Raw genomic sequence first — 21,571 nt, forward strand, 5'->3', positions numbered from 1 at the left:
AGCGGACGAAAAAGCGGCCAAAAAAGTCCCATTGACTTTACATTGGGAGTTCTAAAAATATTTGAATCCCAACCGACGTTTTCACACACACCACTCCAAAGGGCCTGACACCCCTGCGTCTCTCCCTCTCTCTCTCCCTCAGAGGATTTATATTATCAAGCAGCCAATAAGTAATGGCCTAAAATCTTCATAGCCACACCCTAGCAACCAGTTTCAGCACCCTAGCAACCACTAAGAGCTCCCTAGCAACCACCCTAAACCAAAAAAAAACATTTTTTTATTTTTTTTATATTTTTTAAAGCAATTTTACTCTCGTGGCCTTGCGATATCGCTCCATGCTTGTGCCTAAGGCACTCGTTATTAAAGATTTTAAGAACTCTATAAAAACTCCATAGTAACCATATTTGACAACTACCAACCACCTAGTAACACCATAGCAACTAACAAAAACACCTTAGCAACCACCCTGAACACCCTAGCAACGTCTAGAAATGCTCTAGTAACCACAAAAAACTCTAGCAAGCACCCAGAACACCCTAGCAACTGCCTAGCAACCACCTAGAACACCTAGCAACTGCCTAGCAACCACCCAGAACACCTAGCAACCACCCAGAACACCCTAGCAACTGCCTAGCAATGCCCTAGCATCCACCCAGAATACCATAGCAACTGCCTAGCAACACCATAGCAACCACCCAGAACACCCTAGCAACGCCCTAGCAACGCCCTAGCAACCACCAAGAATACCCTAGCAACTGCCTAGCAACCACCAAGAATACCCTAGCAACTGCCTAGCAACCACCCAGAACACCTTAGCAACTGCCTAGCAACACCATAGCAACCACCCAGAACACCCTAGCAACCACCTGGCAACAGCATCTTGCTAAAAACATGTTGGCAACATGCTAATCAAGCTAGCATCATGCTAGCAACATGCTAATCAAGCTATCATAATGCTAGCAACATGCTAATCATGCTAGAATCATGATAGCAACATGCTAATCAAGCTAGCATCATGCTAATCAAGCTAGCATCATGCTAGCAACATGCTAATCATGCTAGCATTATGCTACCAACATGCTAATAAAGCTAGCATCATGCTAACAACATGCTAATCAAGCTAGCATAATGCTAGCATCATGCTAATCAAGCTAGCAACATGCTAATCAAGCTAGCATAATGCTAACAACATGCTAATAATGTTAGCATCTAGCTAAAAACATGCTAGCAAAATGCTAATCATGCTAGCATCTTGTTAAAAGCATGCTAGCAACATGCTAATCATGCTAGCATCTTGTTAAAAGCATGCTAGCAACATGCTAATCATGCTAGCATCCTCCAACCAACATGCTAATCATGTTAACAACATGCTAATCCTGCTAGCATCATTCTAACAACATGTTAATCATAGTAAATCATTCTGGAATGTGGTAAATCGTAGTAAATCATCTTAGAAACATGGTAATCCGTGGTAAATAATGCTAAAACGTGGTATATCACGGTATCACAACATGTTAATTGTGTTAGCATCTGCCCAGTGGCGAGTTTTGCCACTGCAAGCACCACTTCACATTTTCTTCAGGAAATGTACATTCTAGTTATTATTATTATTCTTCTGTTAAAAACTGTTGACTCAAACTCGTCCTAGAGCTTTAACTCTACATACTCCAAACTCGGCTCAGACACTCAAACTGATCTGAAGTTAGTTGCTATATCTTTTCAGACTGATCGGACTTACGGTTTTCCTAAAAATGACGATCAAAACTCGGAAAAACTCCCATTGACTTACATTGGGGAGTTCTAAAAACATTTGAATCCAAACTGCCGTTTTCACACACACAGACTCCAAAGGGCCTGACAGCCCTGCGTCTCTCCCTCTCTCTCTCCCTCAGAGGATTTATATTATCAAGCAACCAATAAGTAATGGCCTAAAATCTTCATAGCCACACCATAGCAACCAGTTTCAGCACCCTAGCAACCACTAAGAGCTCCCTAGCAACCACCCTAAACCAAAAAAATTTTTTTTTTACATTTTTTGGTATTTTTTAACGCAATATTACACTCGTGGCCTTGCGATATTGCTCCATGCTTGTGCCTATTCGGCCATAGGCACGAGGCCGCAGGCCGAGTGCCGTACTGAAGGCACTCGTTATTAAAGATTTTAAGAACTCTATAAAAACTCCATAGTAACCATCTTTGACAACTACCAACCACCTAGTAACACCATAGCAACTACCAAAAATACCTTAGCAACCATCTTGAACACCCTAGCAACATCTAGAAATGCTCTAGTAACCACCAAATATACCCTAGCAACCACCCAGAACACCCTAGCAACTGCCTAGCAACCCCCCAGAACACCTAGCAACTGCCTAGCAACCACCCAGAACACCTAGCAACTGCCTAGCAACAACCCAGAACACCCTAGCAACCGCCTAGCAACACCATAGCAACCTGCCAGAACACCCTAGCAACCGCCTAGCAACCACCCAGAATACCTTAGCAACCGCCTAGCAACACCATAGCAACCACCCAGAACACCCTAGCAACCGCCTAGCAACCACCCAAAATACCCTAGCAACCGCCTAGCAACACCATAGCAACCACCCAGAACACCCTAGCAACCGCCTAGCAACCACCCAGAATACCTTAGCAACCGCCTAGCAACACCATAGCAACCACTCAGAACACCCTAGCAACTGCCTAACAACCACCCAGAACACCCTAGCAACCACCCAAAATATCCTAGCAACCGCCTAGCAACCACCCAGAACACCCTACAACCGCCTAGCAACCACCCAGAACACCCTAGCAACCACCCAAAATACCCTAGCAACCGCCTAGCAACCACCCAAAAGACCCTAGCAACCACCGAAAATATCTTAGAAACCGCCTAGCAACTACCCAAAAGACCCTAGCAACCACCCAAAATGCCCTAGCAACCGCCTAGCAACCACCCAGAATACCCTATCAACCACCTAAAATACCCTAGCAACCACCTAAAATACCCTAGCAACCGCCTATCAACCACCCAAAAGACCCTAGCAACCACCCAAAATATCCTAGCAACCGCCTAGCAACCACCCAGAACACCCTAGTAACCACCCAGAATACCCTAGCAACCGCCTAGCAACCACCCAGAACACCCTAGCAACCACCCAAAATACCCTAGCAACCGCCTAGCAACCACCCAAAAGACCCTAGCAACCACCGAAAATATCTTAGAAACCGCCTAGCAACTACCCAAAAGACCCTAGCAACCACCCAAAATACCCTAGCAACCGCCTAGCAACCACCCAGAATACCCTAGCAACCACCTAAAATACCCTAGCAACCACCTAAAATACCCTAGCAACCGCCTATAAACCACCCAAAAGACCCTAGCAACCACCCAAAATATCCTAGCAACCGCCTAGCAACCACCCAGAACACCCTAGCAACCGCCTAGCAACCACCCAGAACACCCTAGCAACCACCCAAAACACCCTAGCAACCGCCTAGCAACCACCCAAAAGACCCTAGCAACCACCAGAAATATCCTAGCAACCGCCTAGCAACCACTCAGAATACCCTAGCAACCGCCTACCAAAAAACTTTCTGGTCCAAACTTTCTCAAGCCAACTTAAAGTTTGTCTCGACGAACTTTCGCATCTAGTTATTATTATTATTCTTCTTACCAAAAAATTACACTCAATCTCCTCCTAGAGCTTTAACTCTACATACTCCAAACTCGGCTCAGACCTTCAAACTGATCTGACTCGAGTTGCTATATCTTTTCAGACTGATCGGACTTACGGTTTTCCTAAAAATGACGATCAAAACTCGGAAAAACTCCCATTGACTTACATTGGGGAGTTCTAAAAACATTTGAATCCAAACTGCCGTTTTCACACACACAGACTCCAAAGGGCCTGACACCCCTGCATCTCTCCCTCTCTCTCTCCCTCAGAGGATTTATATTATCAAGCAACCAATAAGTAATGGCCTAAAATCTTCATAGCCACACCCTAGCAACCAGTTACAGCACCCTAGCAACCACTAAGAGCTCCCTAGCAACCACCATAAACCCCAAAAAAACCTTTTTTTATATATTTTTTATTTTTTAAAGCAATATTGCACTCGTGGCCTTGCGATATTGCTCCATGCTTGTGCCTATTCGGCCATAGGCACGAGGCCGCAGGCCGAGTGCCGTACTGAAGGCACTCGTTATTAACTCCATATAAACCATCTTTGACAACTACCAACCGCCTAGCAACACCATAGCAACCACCCAGAATACCCTAGCAACCGCCTAGCAACACCATAGCAACCACTCAGAACACCCTAGCAACTGCCTAACAACCACCCAGAACACCCTAGCAACCACCCAAAATACCTTAGAACACCCTAGCAACACCATAGCAACCACTCAGAACACCCTAGCAACCACCCAAAATACCTTAGAACACCATAGCAACCACCCAGAACACCCTAGCAACCACCCAAAATACCCTAGCAACCGCCTAGCAACCACCCAAAAGACCCTAGCAACCACCCAAAATATCCTAGCAACCGCCTAGCAACCACCCAGAACACCCTAGCAACCACCCAAAATACCCTAGCAACCGCTTAGCAACCACCCAAAAGACCCTAGCAACCACCGAAAATATCTTAGAAACCGCCTAGCAACTACCCAAAAGACCCTAGCAACCACCCAAAATACCCTAGCAACCGCCTAGCAACCACCCAGAATACCCTAGCAACCACCTAAAATACCCTAGCAACCACCTAAAATAGCCTAGCAACCACCTATCAACCACCCAAAAGACCATAGCAACCACCCAAAATATCCTAGCAACCGCCTAGCAACCACCCAGAACACCCTAGTAACCACCCAGAACACCCTAGCAACCGCCTAGCAACCACCCAGAACACCCTAGCAACCACCCAAAATACCCTAGCAACCGCCTAGCAACCACCCAAAAGACCCTAGCAACCACCAGAAATATCCTAGCAACCGCCTAGCAACCACTCAGAATACCCTAGCAACCGCCTAGCAAAAAACTTTCTGGTCCAAACTTTCTCAAGCCAACTTAAAGTTTGTCTCGACGAACTTTCGCATCTAGTTAAGTTGGCTTGAGAGAGCCAACATATTGAAATCCTATTTAAACTTATTATTATTATTATTATTATTCTTCTTACCAAAAAATTACACTCAATCTCCTCCTAGAGCTTTAACTCTACATACTCCAAACTCGGCTCAGACCTTCAAACTGATCTGACTCGAGTTGCTATATCTTTTCAGACTGATCGGACTTACGGTTTTCCTAAAAATGACGATCAAAACTCGGAAAAACTCCCATTGACTTACATTGGGGAGTTCTAAAAACATTTGAATCCAAACTGCCGTTTTCACACACACAGACTCCAAAGGGCCTGACACCCCTGCATCTCTCCCTCTCTCTCTCCCTCAGAGGATTTATATTATCAAGCAACCAATAAGTAATGGCCTAAAATCTTCATAGCCACACCCTAGCAACCAGTTACAGCACCCTAACAACCACTAAGAGCTCCCTAGCAACCACCATAAACCCAAAAAAAACCTTTTTTTATATTTTTTTTATTTTTTAAAGCAATATTGCACTCGTGGCCTTGCGATATTGCTCCATGCTTGTGCCTATTCGGCCATAGGCACGAGGCCGCAGGCCGAGTGCCGTACTGAAGGCACTCGTTATTAACTCCATATAAACCATCTTTGACAACTACCAACCGCCTAGCAACACCATAGCAACCACCCAGAATACCCTAGCAACCGCCTAGCAACACCATAGCAACCACTCAGAACACCCTAGCAACTGCCTAACAACCACCCAGAACACCCTAGCAACCACCCAAAATACCTTAGAACACCCTAGCAACACCATAGCAACCACTCAGAACACCCTATCAACCACCCAAAATACCTTAGAACACCATAGCAACCACCCAGAACACCCTAGCAACCACCCAAAATACCCTAGCAACCGCCTAGCAACCACCCAAAATACCCTAGCAACCATCCAAAAAATCCTAGCAACCGCCTAGTAACCACCCAGAACACCCTAGCAACCACCTAGCAACCACCCAGAACACCCTAGCAACCACCCAAAATACCCTAGCAACCGCCTAGCAACCACCCAGAACACCCTAGCAACCACCGAAAATATCTTAGAAACCGCCTAGCAACTACCCAAAAGACCCTAGCAACCACCCAAAATACCCTAGCAACCGCCTAGCAACCACCCAGAATACCCTAGCAACCACCTAAAATACCCTAGCAACCACCTAAAATACCCTAGCAACCGCCTATCAACCACCCAAAAGACCCTAGCAACCACCCAAAATATCCTAGCAACCGCCTAGCAACCACCCAGAACACCCTAGTAACCACCCAGAACACCCTAGCAACCGCCTAGCAACCACCCAGAACACCCTAGCAACCACCCAAAATACCCTAGCAACCGCCTAGCAACCACCCAAAAGACCCTAGCAACCACCAGAAATATCCTAGCAACTGCCTGGCAACCACTCAGAATACCCTAGCAACCGCCTAGCAAAAAACTTTCTGGTCCAAACTTTCTCAAGCCAACTTAAAGTTTGTCTCGACGAACTTTCGCATCTAGTTATTATTATTATTCTTCTTACTAAAAATTTATCCCCTATCTCCTCCTAGAGCTTTAACTCTACATACTCCAAACTCGGCTCAGACCTTCAGACTATTCTGACTTGAGTTGCTATATCTTTTCAGACTGATCGGACTTACGGTTTTCCTAATATTGCCGATCAAAACTCGGAAAAACTCCCATTGACTTACATTGGGGAGTTCTAAAAAATTCAAATCTAGATTCAAACTGGCCAACCGACGAAAATTCAAATCAAAATACCTTGAAGACTAATTCAAACTGCCATTCTATATAATATATAAGCCATTGAGACTCAATTAAACTAATCAACTCATCTATCTATCTACTTCAAACTATTTTAAACTTTAAACTACTTTAAACTTCAAACTAAATTAAACTTCAAACTAATATAAACTTTAAACTTCTTTAAACTTCAAACTTAAGCTTTAACTCATTTAAACTTATAAACTGTAAACTCATTTAAACTTATAAACTCAAAACTCATTTAAACTTACAAACCAAATTCAAAAACGTGTACACTTATAAACTCATCCATTTATACACTTATAAACTCTAAACTCATAAACTCTGAGTGTGTGTGTGTGTGTGAACCCACATACACACACACACTCTCTAAACTCATTTAAACTTAAACTCTAAACTCATTTAAACTTATAAACTCAAAACTCAAAAACTCGTAAACTAAATTAAACTTCAAACCACTTTAAACTTCGTACGTATAAAGCTCCCAGCTCCCAAGCAACTCCATAGCAACCAAACTTGAGTACCCTAGCAACCATTTTGCAAGACCTATATCTCTGTATCAGAACATTGTATAGAGATGAGGTTTGGCTCTTTTGACTCATGCTAGCAAACAGCACTTCCAACATGCTACACATGCTAGCAGTGAATAGCTACATGCTAATAGCGATTAGTTAAGTGCTAAATCATACCAAGATCATGCTAAGAACTATACAAACTCCATAGTAACCATCTGTGACAACTACCAACCACCAAGTAACACCATAGCAACCACCCAGAACACCCTAGCAACACCCTAGCAACCACCCAGAATACCCTAGCAACACCATAGCAACTACCAAAACACCCTAGCAACCACCTAGCAACATCATAGCAACCACCCAGAACACCCTAGCAACCACCTAGCAACACCATAGCAACCACCAAAACACCCTAGCAACCACCTAGCAACCACCTGGAATACCCTAGCAACACCATAGCAACCACCCATAATACCCTAGCAACCGCCTAGCAACACCATAGCAACCACCAAAACACCCTAGTAACCGCCTAGCAACCACCCAGAATACCCTAGCAACCGCCTAGCAACACCCTAGCAACCACCCAGAACACCCTAGCAACCGCCTAGCAACACCATAGCAACCGCTAAAACACCCTAGCAACCGCCTAGCAACCACCCAGAACACCCTAGTAACCGCCTAGCAACCACCCAAAATACCTTAGCAACCGCCTAGCAACACCCTAGCAACCACCCAAAATACCCTAGCAACCGCTTAGCAACACCCTAGCAACCACCCAGAACACCCTAGCAACCACCTAGCAACCACCCAGAACACCCTAGCAACCAAACAGAATACCCTAGCAACAACCTAGCAACACCATAGCAACCACCCAGAACACCCTAGCAACCACCAAAAACACCCTAGCAACCGCCTAGCAACCACCCAGAACACCCTAGCAACTGCCTAGCAACCACCCAGAACACCTTAGCAACCCACTAGAAAACCCCCAACAACTTTTTAACTTTAAAATACTTTAAACTTTAAACTAATTTAAACATTAAACTAATTTAAACTTTAAACTAATTTAAACTTCAAACTAATTTAAACTTTAGACTAATTTAAACTTTAAACTAATTTAAGCTTCAAACTAATTTAAACTTTAGACTAATTTAAACTTTAAACTAATTTAAGCTTCAAACTAATTTTAACTTTAAACTATTTTAAACTTCTAACTAATTTAAACTTTAAACTAATTTAAACTTGAAACTACTTTAAACTCCAAACTACTTTTAACTTCTTCAAACTTTCTGGTCCAGCTTTCTCAAGCCAACTTAAAGTTTGTCTCGACGAACTTTTTAATCTAGTTATAATTATAACAGTAACTATAACAGTAACTGTAACAAACTATAATGGTAACATTAATGTTAACTGTAGCAAAATTATAATAATAACTGCAATGTGAGTTTGTATGACTTGTGTCCTCCAGAACGCGATGCCGATCTCATCCGCCATTTTTAAGAGCGAACACAAGAACCCGGTTCCTCAGTGTCCGCCGCGACTGGACGTCCAGACGATAAACTCAGTCCTGTGGAGCCGCATGCCCAACACCTTCCTGAAGGTGGAGACGACTCGAGTCAGCGAGAGGCACGGGTGGATGGTGCAGTGTGTGGAACCCCTGCAGATGCTGGCCGTACACATCCCTGAGGAGAACCGGTACACACACACACACACTCACACACACACACACACACACACACTCGAGTCAGCGAGAGGCACGGGTGGATGGTGCAGTGTGTGGAACCCCTGCAGATGCTGGCCGTACACATCCCTGAGGAGAACCGGTACACACACACACACACTCACACACACACACACACACACACTCGAGTCAGCGAGAGGCACGGCTGGATGGTGCAGTGTGTGGAACCCCTGCAGATGCTGGCCATACACATCCCTGAGGAGAACCGGTACACACACACACACACACACACACTCTCACACACACACACACACACACACACACTCGAGTCAGCGAGAGGCACGGGTGGATGGTGCAGTGTGTGGAACTCCTGCAGATGCTGGCCTTATACATTCCTGAGGAGAACCGGTACACACACACACACACTCACTCTCACTCATGTATTGCAGGTGTGTGGACATCATGGAGCTCTCAGAGCAGGAGGATCTGCGTATGTTCCACTATCACACACTCCAGCTGTACTGCGCTCTGTGTGCTCACGGGAACACACGTGTGTCTCACGCGCTCTGCAGCCACCTCGACCAATCACAGCTGCTCTACACCATCGACAGCCAATACCTGTCGGGCGTGCTGCGCGAGGGCTTCTACAGCGTCCTCATTAGCGTTCACCTGGAGACAGCCCGAGCCGCGCGCCTCATGATGAGCCGTGAGTTCATCGTCCCCGTCACGCCCGAGACGCGCGGGATTCGACTGTTTCCCGACGCCTCCAAACGCCACCAGCCGCCGGGCGTCGGGCGCAGCGCCTCCCTCAAACCCCGGCTCAACTTAACCCCACCCTGCTTCATCACCGCCCGCCGCGAGCAGCACCTGCACAGCCCTGAGATCCCGCTCGACGTGCTTAAGGTACACAGCCCTGTCAGATAGCAAACATGCTACTCTGTAACAGTAACTTTAATTATAACAGTAACTTAAATTATAACTAACTATAACAGTAACTATAACAGTAACTATAACAGTGATTATAACAGTAACTATAACAATAACAGTAACTATAACAGTAACTATAACAGTAACTTTAACAGTATTTAACAGTGATTATAACAGTAACTATAACAGTAACTATAACAGTGATTATAACAGTAACTATAACAATAACAGTAACTATAACAGTAACTATAACAGTAACTTTAACAGTAACTTTAACAGTGATTATAACAGTAACTATAACAGTAACTATAACAGTAACTATAACAGTAACTTTAACAGTGATTATAACAGTAACTATAACAGTAACTATAACAGTAACTATAACAGTGATTATAACAGTGATTATAACAGTGATTATAACAGTGATTATAACAGTAACTATAACAGTAACTATAACAGTGATTATAACAGTGATTATAACAGTGATTATAACAGTAACTATAACAGTAACTATAACAGTAATCAGTACAGAAATTAGCGATTACATTTGTAATCGTAGTGATTATTTGTGCAGCCCCGAGATCCCGCTCGACGTGCTGAAGGTGTAAAAACGGGCGGGTTTACCATTAAAACATAAAAACCACACAATAAAAACAAAACACAAAAATAAAACAGCAAAAAGACACTAATTAAAACAAAACAACACAACTGTTTTTTGTTTATTTTTTTCTGTACAGAACTTTGGTCCACTTGGTTGTTTTAAAGTGCTTTCTAAATAAAGTGTGCTGTGTTGTTCAGGAGAAGGCGATCCTCATGCTGACGGAGGCGGTTCAGGGTGGAGGAGATCACATCCGGGATCCGGTGGGCGGGAGCGTGGAGTATCAGTTCGTTCCCATCCTTCGTCTCATCGGCACACTCCTCACCATGGGTGTCCTGAGCAGCCGAGACGTGCACAAGATCCTGATGCTCATCGAGCCCGACGTGTTCGGGGAACGCCAGGAGGACGGGATGAAGGAGGGATTAACCGGAGCCGAGGAGAAGGCGGTCGAGGCCGGAGAAGAAGAGGCTCGAGATGGGAAAACACTCGTGAAGGGACTGTTGGAGAAGAAGCTTCCCGAGTCCGTCAAACGACAGGTGAGACCATCAGACTTTAAACCAAACCTTATTCAGACCTTCAACATTTCTCACATTACCAGTTTATTCGCTATAGTTTAGAAAATGGTAATAAAATATGAGCAGAACTCATAGTTGATATTTGACTGGTTTTGTCCGTCCTTCTGTTAGACTGTCTCACACATGAATTATGTTGAATATCTGTCAGCTGTTAAATTTAACTACACAATTAGATAATACCAGTTTAGCTCAACCAATCACCAAGCAATGCTTCATTGTGTTCAGTCTGTGTGTAAAAAGAGCATTAGCAATTAAAGAAAACACACTTCAGCAAAACATGATCAGGTCAAAGTGTCCGAATCATTTTTGGGCCCAAATGTTTATTAATGTCACTGGTAGTCGCTGTATGAAGAATTATTGGGTATAATATGTCACAGTTTACTTTATTTTGCTCTCCTCTCTTACATAAATTAACTATAGTGTCCTGATCACACTAGTGAAACAATATAAAATATTATGTCTGGTGTCTGAATAATTTTTGGTTTGAGACAATTAATAAACAAAATCAATGATGCAAACTTCATCAGGTATGACTCAACTCAACTTTTATTTATAAAGCACTTTCAAAACCATTAGAATGGACCAAAGTGCTGACCATAAATAGTAAAATACATAGAAACATAAAATAACATCAAAACATGACACCAAGAAAATCATACAACCAATCACTCACAGTTCTCAGACCTAATCGAACGCCAAAACCTTGATATGAGACTCAAACTCAAACATTTATTTCTACAGCGCTTTATACAGTTCAGATCGATTCACAGTAATAAACAGAATCAATGATGAAACTTCTCAAACTCTACAGAAGACAATAGTCATATCAGTTCAGTTCAGTAACATGAACTGTTGATGTTGCAAAGTTCTTCACTTATGAAATGAAGTATTTATTATGACTTGTTTTAATACTCTAACACATCCATAAGAAAAATTCTAATTTTAAATTTGAATTATTTTTAAAAAAAAATATTCATACAAAAAATACTATTTTAAATTCTTTTTATTTTATTTAGTTTGTATATTCATACATGGACACAATTTATATTTTTAGTTTTGCTATATATAATTTTTTTATTCACTATATTTATGCTACCGTTCTAAAGTTTGGAGGTAGAAAAAAGAAAGAAAGAAATCAATACTTTTATTTATCAAGGATGCATTAAATTGATCAAAAGTGACAGTAAAGACGTTTATAATGTTTCAAAAGATTCTATTTCAAATAAATGCTGTTCTTTAGAACTTTCTGTTTTTCAAAGAATTATGAAAAATAAAATGAATGATGGTTTCCGTAAAAATATGAAGCAGCACAAATGTTTTCAACACTGATAATAATCATAAATGTTTCTTGAGCATCAAATCCTCATATTAGAGTGATTTCTGAAGGATCATGTGACACTGAAGACTGGAGTAATGATGCTGAAAATTCAGCTTTGATCACAGGAATAAATTACACTTTACTGTATATTCACATAGAAAAATAAAATGTCACAATTTTAAATGTATTTTTGATAACTTTGTATTTTTAAATGCTTACCAGCCCCAAACTTTAAAATAAAATCGAAATTGAAGAAAAATCCAAAGCATTTGATCAAAAAATCCGCATAATTTGCCGTGGCACGTGTACAGTATAAGGTTTAGTGATGTATATAGTAGCGGAGTCTCTGTGGATAAACGCGTCTGGATGTTCTGTAAGTGTACAGTTCTCTTGTGTGATTGTGTGTTGTGCAGATGTGTGAGCTGCTCCACTACTTCTGCGACTGTGAGCTGAGGCATCGCATCGAAGCCATCGTCTCTTTCTCCGACAGCTTCGTCTCAAAGCTGCAGTTCAACCAGAAGTTCCGCTATAATGAGCTGATGCTAGCGCTCAACATGTCCGCCGCCGTCACCGCTAAGAAGACCAAAGAGTTTCGCTCTCCGCCTCAGGAACAGGTGCTCAAACACTTCAATTCATGTTTATTTGCTTAGCGCTTTACGCAATACACATCGTTTCTAATTACATCGAGTCCACATTACAGTTTAGAGTGATCTGTTATCAGAGGAGACTGTCTAAGTTATGTATTTCAGAAATGTACATATACAAATCACAGTTAGCTAAAAATGTATTAATTTAAACAATGTAATAATTTAATGCAGAAACAATGAGCTCACTGAAGTAATGAATACTTGTTTGTTAACAAATGATTGTGACATTTAGAAAACTGTAGCATTGGTGGATGTTGATTCAGAGTTAGCGTCATCTGCAGTCTTCATCATAGACTGGATCCACACTGGAGCTCAAACTCCAAACATGGGCATCCCAAGATAAAACAGAGATAATAATAACTAGCGTAGCGGCTAGCGCTGCGCGATTAATCGCAATTTACATGTAATCGCACTTACATCGTGTGTGATTATTAATTATGTGCAGCTTGTCAGTGACGTACGGCTCAGTAAACACGTCTCACTCTGAAAGCTCTGAGTTTGAGTCGCTTATAATGTGCATTTGAAAAAGCAACACGCGTCAAACATCTTTCAGAACACGAGAAGCATTTATGAACCTCCTGTCCAACCAAAGACAACATTAATAACACGCTTTTACTCCAAACTCCCTTCATAAGGACAGCTGAGCTCCTCCTCCTGGGAGATGATGAGCTTCTGACACAGAATAAGGCAGTCGTGTGTTTATTAGTCATGTTTAATCAAAGCGTTTCAATCTTCTGTTTATTCAGATACAGCGATGGGTGTGTGTTATCGTACTTCTGCGGGGCATATGTGCTGTGTGTGTGTGTGAGACGCCCTCTGGTGTTCGGATGGATATGTTGTGTGTGTGTGTGTGTGTGTGTGTGAGTGTGACACCCTCTGGTGTTCAAAAGGATTTTTGGTGTGTGTGTGTGTGTGTGTGTGTGAGATGCCCTCTGGTGTTCAGATGGAGTGTTTACCCCCGATCAGCCGTACTTCACTGACACGCTGCACATAAAATAATCTCAGCCTTTGCCAGATCGCGTGCGGTCTCATTGATCAGTCGTGCTGCTCTAATATCTGCTGTTCATAACATTTATCAAGAATAATTATGTGCATTTAATCTGAAAACAGAGTCACTCTATTAATCGTTCAGGTCTTCGTGCAGTTTCAGGATGATCGGATCCGTTTACAGTCTTCAGCAGGATCACGTTACATCACGGTTTCTTTCAGATTAACATGCTGTTGAACTTCAACATGGGTGAAGACTGTCCCTGTCCCGAGGACATCCAGGAGGAGCTGTACGACTTCCACGGAGAACTGCGACTGCACTGCGGTGAGTTACGCAGCACTGTCATCGTATTATACAAATATAATCATAGTGCGTAGTTGTGCTAGGAGTCCATTTCTTTATTTCATAATGCAGTGAAACAACAACAAAATCCCAATTTGTGCAGCATCATTTTTGATGTCAAACAAAGAAATCATGAACACATGCAAAAAAGAGAGAAAACCAATGAAATATTAATAACTGATTATGTTTGCTTTTTCCTTTCAGCTTTTTGGTTCTCTGTGCACTATTTTTGCATAGTAAAATTAAACCTGTAGTTGCAGTTTTTGCATAATGATTTTGTCAGATAAATGCGTTAACCAAGTTTAGTGTTTTCTTCTTCCCTCATTTAAAATATTTAAAATATATACATATTTTCCTCATATTTTGATGGTTTATCTGATCTTCTAGTGTTAAAATTTAAAATAATTACATTAGATGTTTTAGAAGCTGAATGTTCGGTGACACTTTACATTTGTAAAATTAAGTAACAATGAACAATACTTATTAATCTTAGTCCATGTTAATTTCAACATTTTACTAATGCATTAATAAAATCAAATGTTGCATTTGTAAATATTATTATTTAATGGATCTGATCTGACATGAATTAATTCTGAACAGTTGTATTTTTATTAGCTAACGTTAACAGATTAATAAACACTGAAACAAGTGTATTGCTCATTGTTAGTTAACACATTATCGAACTAATTCCACATTATTGTAAAGTTTTACTGAATGTTCTTCTTCTTCTGTACATTTACAGCTCTAGAAATCACCATTTTAAATCGAGGCTTCTTCATATATCCATGTTTTTCAACACCATTTGAGTCCAGTTCAAAAACTGTTGTTTAGGGGGTGAATTAAAATGAGAAATATCTTGATTTTTAGTTGTTTCATGCTTGTTTAGTGTTATTTTAAAGCAGTTTAAGTCATGTTGAATCCCGGTTGTGGAATCTGGATTAGTTCATATATCCATCCACCTTTTTTATGCAAATTTTGGGATGCACATAAATTCTAATAATGTGTTATTCGCAAATGTTTTATGCCGTATTCCAATTGTGTGCATGAGTGAAGTTCTCAGCTTTGGACGGAAACACCGCTAGTGATGCTGAGCTTCACTGCAGACGTGACTGAAGGAGATTCGGTGTTCAGGTTTTAAATAATGAATGAGCTCTGGTTTGTGGGGAGCTTCAGATGACATGATTCCAGTGAGACGAGACAGTGATGTCACTGGGGGTAAAGTGTGTCGGTCGGGAGAATGAATGTCCTTCGTCTGTGTCTCTGCAGGGATTCCAGTGGAAGAGGATGAGGAGCATCAGGACACGTCTATTAAAGGTCGTCTACTCGCCCTGATCTATAAGATCAAAGGTCAACCGCAGAAATCTGAAGCTGAACCCACAGAGAAAGAGCAAACCGCTCCCTGTAAGCAGAACTGAGACCTCTGGGTCACTGCGCCATCTCTGTGTTCTAGAGGATCGCTACAGTAGCAGTCATGCACTTCAGATCTATTTTATTTTGTTTTATTTTGTTTTATTTTATTTTATTTTATTTTATTTTATTTTGTTTTGTTTTGTTTTGTTTTGTTTTGTTTTGTTTTGTTTTGTTTTGTTTTGTTTTGGCCTGGACATGTTTTAGTGAGATTAATTTATACAGTTCAAGGTTTTATCCGTGAGAGTTGCTCTTCTACTGGATGCTGACTTTGCTGATTGAAGCATTTTTTCCCTTGTAGTAAACATTTATCACATCTTTATACACACACACACACACACACACACACACAGGTTCAATCCCATTTGGTGTGTGTCTCCTGAGCTCAGCGTTTTGTGACATCTCAGCGGGATCGTTCATCAGCGCTGCCTCTGATTGGCTGCCCTATAAAACACTTCTTCACCTCTGATTGGCTGCCCTATAAAACACTTCTTCACCTCTGATTGGCTGGTCTATAAAACACTTGATTGACAGTTGACCTCGGTACATGTTTTTTCCCATCAGTCACTTTCCTTTAAGGCCCATCACAGTCTTTCTAATGGTGTCTGAGAATGAACTCAGTCTGACAGTCTGGAGGGTTTCCGGCTCTTCCAGCTTCCCTCCGCTCGCATTAAACCAGCACTGAGAGGATTTCATTTTATCTTTTGTTTTTTATTTTTTATTTTACTTTTTTATTTCATTTAATTTTAATACAATTTTATTAAATATCATTACATTTTATTCAATTTTATTTTAATTTAATTCATTTTTGTATTTTTATTGAACCAATTAGCTACTTTATGTGGGAATCATTGGAACAAAACACATTTAAAGATCGACACTTGACTCTTTAAATAATAATAACCAACTCCAATAAAAAAATTCTTTAGTTTCTCATTTGCTTTGTTCAAACCTGATCTTATAACTTAAACAGTGAAACTAAAACATCTGTTCCTGGACCTGTGTCGAGGGCTCTTTAACGGGACACATGTGCCTGGTTTAGCGTCACAGGCTCTTGATACGGGCTAGATCGAGGATAGAGCGACTCTAGATCGCGCTCACTGACGGGCGCTGGCTTTATTGTTTTTCACGAATGTCAGGGATGAGAACGCTGGAGATGGAGATCTTTGCCCTCTCCTGTCAATCTGTGAAATATAAAGTTGAGCGCGCACCAGTACAGGGCGGAGCGGAGCAGGCGATTTAAACTTTAAATACATGTGAATAGCCTATATGGTTGTTTCGCTTATTTATATTCATGTGGACATGCTCATATGTAGGTGTTTTGATATATTTTTAAAAATATATGACCCTGGACCACAAAACCAGTCACATGGGTCAATTTTATTGTATTAAAAATATTATTTTATTTATACATCATCCGAAAGCTGAATAAATAATCTGTCCACTGATGTGTGGTTTGTTAGGATATTACAATATTTGGCCGAGACACAACTATTGTAAATCTGGAATCTGAGGCAAAAAAATCAAAACATTGAGAAAATCTCCTTTAAAGTTGTTCATTTATGTTGGCGATTGTGCTGCATTCACTCACAGAAATACATGTGTTATATATTTACGGTAGGAAATTTACTAAATATCTTCATGGATTTTATCTTCATTTTTGGCATTAAAGAAAAATTGATAATTTTGCCCCATATAATGTATTGTTGGATATTGCCACAGATAAACCCGTGCGACTCGAGACTGGTGACGTGATCCAGGGTCACAAATATGCTATAAAAAGTCATTATATGGTAGGATAGTTATTTTAGGCTGTTAAAGTTGGAAAAAAGCTGAGATTCTGCGGGACCCACTGTGGGAACTACTGGTATAAACACTTCTCGTGATCCTCTGGTGTGTGTTCTCATGGGCATCTCTTCTTGTGTGTGTGTGTGTGTGAAGCGAACCTGAAGGAGCTGATCTCGCAGACGATGGTGAGCTGGGCTCAGGAGACACACATCCAGGACCCGGAGCTGGTGCGCGTGATGTTCAGTCTGCTGAGACGCCAGTACGACAGCATCGGGGAGCTTCTCAGAGCCATGAGGAAGACCTACACCATCAGCGCCGCCTCGGTCCATGACACCATCAACCTGCTGGCCTCGCTGGGACAGATCCGCTCGCTGCTCAGCGTACGCATGGGGAAGGAGGAGGAGCAGCTGATGATCCACGGCCTCGCGTGAGTGTGTGTGTGTGTGTGCTCAGCGTACGCATGGGGAAGGAGGAGGAGCAGCTGATGATCCACGGCCTCGCGTGAGTGTGTGCGTGAGTGTGTGTGTGTGTGTGTGTGTGTGTGTGTGTGTGTGTGTGTGCTCAGCGTACGCATGGGGAAGGAGGAGGAGCAGCTGATGATCCACGGTCTCAGGTGAGTGTGTGTGTGTGTGTGTGTGTGTGTGTGTGTGCGCGCTCAGCTTACGCATGGACAAAGAGGAGGAGCAGCTGATGATCCACGGTCTCAGGTGAGTGTGTGTGTGTGTGTGTGTGCGTGTGCGCGCTCAGCTTACGCATGGACAAAGAGGAGGAGCAGCTGATGATCCACGGTCTCGGGTGAGAGTGTGTGTGTGTGTGTGTGTGTGTGTGTGTGTGTGTGCTCAGCGTACGCATGGGCAAAGAGGAGGAGCAGCTGATGATCCACGGTCTCGGGTGAGTGTGTGTGAGTGTGTGTGTGTGTGTGCTCAGCGTACTTCTCTGCCACTGCCACTTGATTATATCCGCTTGCCAGGTCCAGGGTGGAAAACCAACACACTCCACATCTAAAGATTCTTCATTTCTAGGCAGTGGATATGAATCTCCTCTTGTTTTAGCATTCAACTGCCATAATCCACACATCCGAAGTGATCCATCCTTCTTTACAATCACAGTCGGTGACGAATATGGGCTGCAGCTCTCCCTAATTACATTCTGCTCTAAGAGTTGTTTAAGATGAGCTTTAACCTCCTCATATTGAGTATTGTCATATTGTCACTTTGACAAACTGGTGCATCATCTAACAATGGGATCTGATGATCAATCAAATCAGTATACCCCAAATCCCCACTTTCTTCAACAAAGAAGGCACAGAGGCATATTTACTCAAAGGGTCCTATCTCGCACCCAGCGCAATTGACTTTGTACACCAACGCATGTTTCATTCCTATTTTGCACCCGACGCACAGCGGACTCTTCCCTCCACAGACGCACGTCGGTAAATTAGGGAATGAACTTGCGCTCCCAGGGGCGGTTCAGCGAAAAGAGGAGGCGTATTCCGGCGCAAACGTTCCCTGGTGCTATTTTGCAGTTCCAGAAAACAATTCTGCCACTGACCAGGAGAAACCTCGTCTAGAGTCAGCGGCGCGTTATTCAGATGCTATTTTAAGGGCGCATGCTTGGCCATAATGTAGCGTGAGCACAACACACACACACACACACTTTGCTTCTCTCATCTACACAGAAGCAGCAGTTTTCATTTTTAGAAAACCATACATTATTACAAGGAAAAATATTAACACACGAGGGAAATCATTGTTGTGTCCATGAAGATGTGAAAAATAGGCATAAATCTAGCTTACACATTTACCCAAATTATTATTCGCCTGTTACATTCATACCGAGTAAACCTGGAACCAGTTTCTTTCGCTCCCTAGTCTCTGGGTCAGATGTGTCTTCCACCACCAACACCCCCTGCTTTGGAAGAATTTGGTCAAGGATATTAATATTAAGCTCTAGATAACACACACATGGGATATCAAGGCCGTTTGCTGCTTTTAACACCAGCCAACCACACTTCTTCAATGCATCTACATTCTTTCCTGCAATATGCATTAAAAAAAAAAATCAGTACCATGGAACTGTTACCATGGAAACCTATGGTTTCCATGGTAACAGTTCCATGGTACTGATTTTTTTTTAATGCATATTGCAGGAAAGAATGTCAATCAAAGTCAGTCAAACAATTTATTTGAACACCCCCCATCTTCACAACAGTGACTGGAAATTGACCCACCAATTGTTTAAACATTTCCGGGCTAGTTCCTGAGCCACAGAGCCAGAGTAACCCCTCACGTACGGTGTGGCTCTCCACAGCGAGGGGTGTTGGTTTAACGGCCCAGACCTTTTGAGAATTGGATACATCATCCGCAGGGTGTCTCTGCTGCTCTTATACTTGCCTGGGGTTCACAATCTCATTACGATAACGCCCAATATGTCCCACTTTCTGACACTTTAAGGAAATAGGCTGTCCCGAGGGATCAAAGGAATACAATGCTGTGACAGTCCCCTCTGCTGCCTGTTAAAGGCTTGCAAATTGGACATTTCTCCAGTTAAATCACTTAATAATTACTTTTGCTGACTTTTCACCATACCTAACAGCTCTACTAACATTGGATCTGAACTCTGTTCTGCAATCACTGCTTCACTATCTATCGCACTGAAGTTCTCAGACCCGAATGATGTATCCGAAACACTCGCCCCATCACCAGCCCACTCAACCGCTTCTTTGTCGACATCAAGGAATGTTAAGCTTTGGTTTCTGTCTAATCATTCTCTGCAGAGTTCCTTACTTCTCACATTCTCTGCTAACTGATCCCTAAGCATCTTCTTCACACACACCCCTTGGATTACAACTTTTTAGTTCTTTTAACAAAGCCATTAATGCATGTGAGAACTCAATTATGACCCCGAACCACAAAACCAGTCACAAGGGTCAATTTTTTTAAATTGAGATGTATGCATCACCTGGAAGCTGAATACATAAGCTTTCCATTGATGTGTGGTTTGTTAGGATAGGAGATACAACTATTTTGAAAATCTGAAATCTGAGGGTGCAAAAAAATCTAAATATTGAGAAAATTGCCTTTAAACTTGTCCATTTTTGTTCGCGATATTGCTGCATCCACTCACAAAAATACATTTTTGATATATTAACGGTAGGAAATGTACAAAATATCTTCATGGAGCATTATCTGTACTTAATATCTTAATGACTTTTGGCATAAACATTTTTTTGATCATTTTGACCCATACAATGTATTGTTGGCTATTGCCACAAATAAACCCATGTGACTCGTGACTCGTTTTGTGGTCCAGGGTCACAATTAGCATTTCAGTTTTCCCTTGATGCCTTTTAAAAAACTCTCTGCAATCCAGTAAATGATTGAGCATTTCCAAATACTTCAAGCGGAGCTTCAGAAATTCCCTCTGGACTGGAACGTGTTTCCGTAGATCTATAACTCTTGTTCAGCCTCACCATCTAAGTGTTCCCATATGTAATCAACATGCCTAGTCTAGAGTAAATCTACGGCCTTTAACACACTTTTCAGGTCCTCAATTCAATCACTTGAAGTTTTACTTGTGTACACTTTACATCTCTTCTCTCTTGGTACATAAACCACCTCTACTGTTGTTGTGTTTCGTTCTTGCCACACAGTCCCAGTGTCCATTACAGCACTCCTTGACAGTTCCTCACTCTCAATAGCCAGTCCATCCGTCTCTTCCTTCTCCTGCGCTTGTCTCCTCTTTAGGCCTGCCTCCATTATGATCCTCTGTGACACTGATCAGCCGCAGTCCTTAGCCCTTATCTGCCGATTGTGTCCGTCTTCACCACAGATTTGATTTAATTTGTCCCAAAAACCGCCCCAAAAAAACACAACAG

The 21,571-nt window shown here is 42.0% G+C and overlaps 1 protein-coding gene across 1 annotated transcript in view; it reads left to right on the forward strand.

Annotated features, from left to right (window-relative positions):
• LOC311071664 (ryanodine receptor 3-like) overlaps positions 1–21,571 on the forward strand; it is a 162,588-nt gene that overhangs the window by 55,564 nt on the left and 85,453 nt on the right. The window contains 7 exon segments of the mRNA XM_084096131.1: positions 8,892–9,118; positions 9,554–10,007; positions 10,830–11,165; positions 12,936–13,136; positions 14,379–14,481; positions 15,766–15,900; positions 17,848–18,121. Of these exon segments, the coding sequence (XP_083952257.1) occupies positions 8,892–9,118; positions 9,554–10,007; positions 10,830–11,165; positions 12,936–13,136; positions 14,379–14,481; positions 15,766–15,900; positions 17,848–18,121 (1,730 nt within the window).

This window comes from Abramis brama, assembly GCF_963993115.1.
Source record: "Abramis brama genome assembly, chromosome: 21".
In the NCBI taxonomy this organism is placed as follows: domain Eukaryota; kingdom Metazoa; phylum Chordata; class Actinopteri; order Cypriniformes; family Leuciscidae; genus Abramis; species Abramis brama.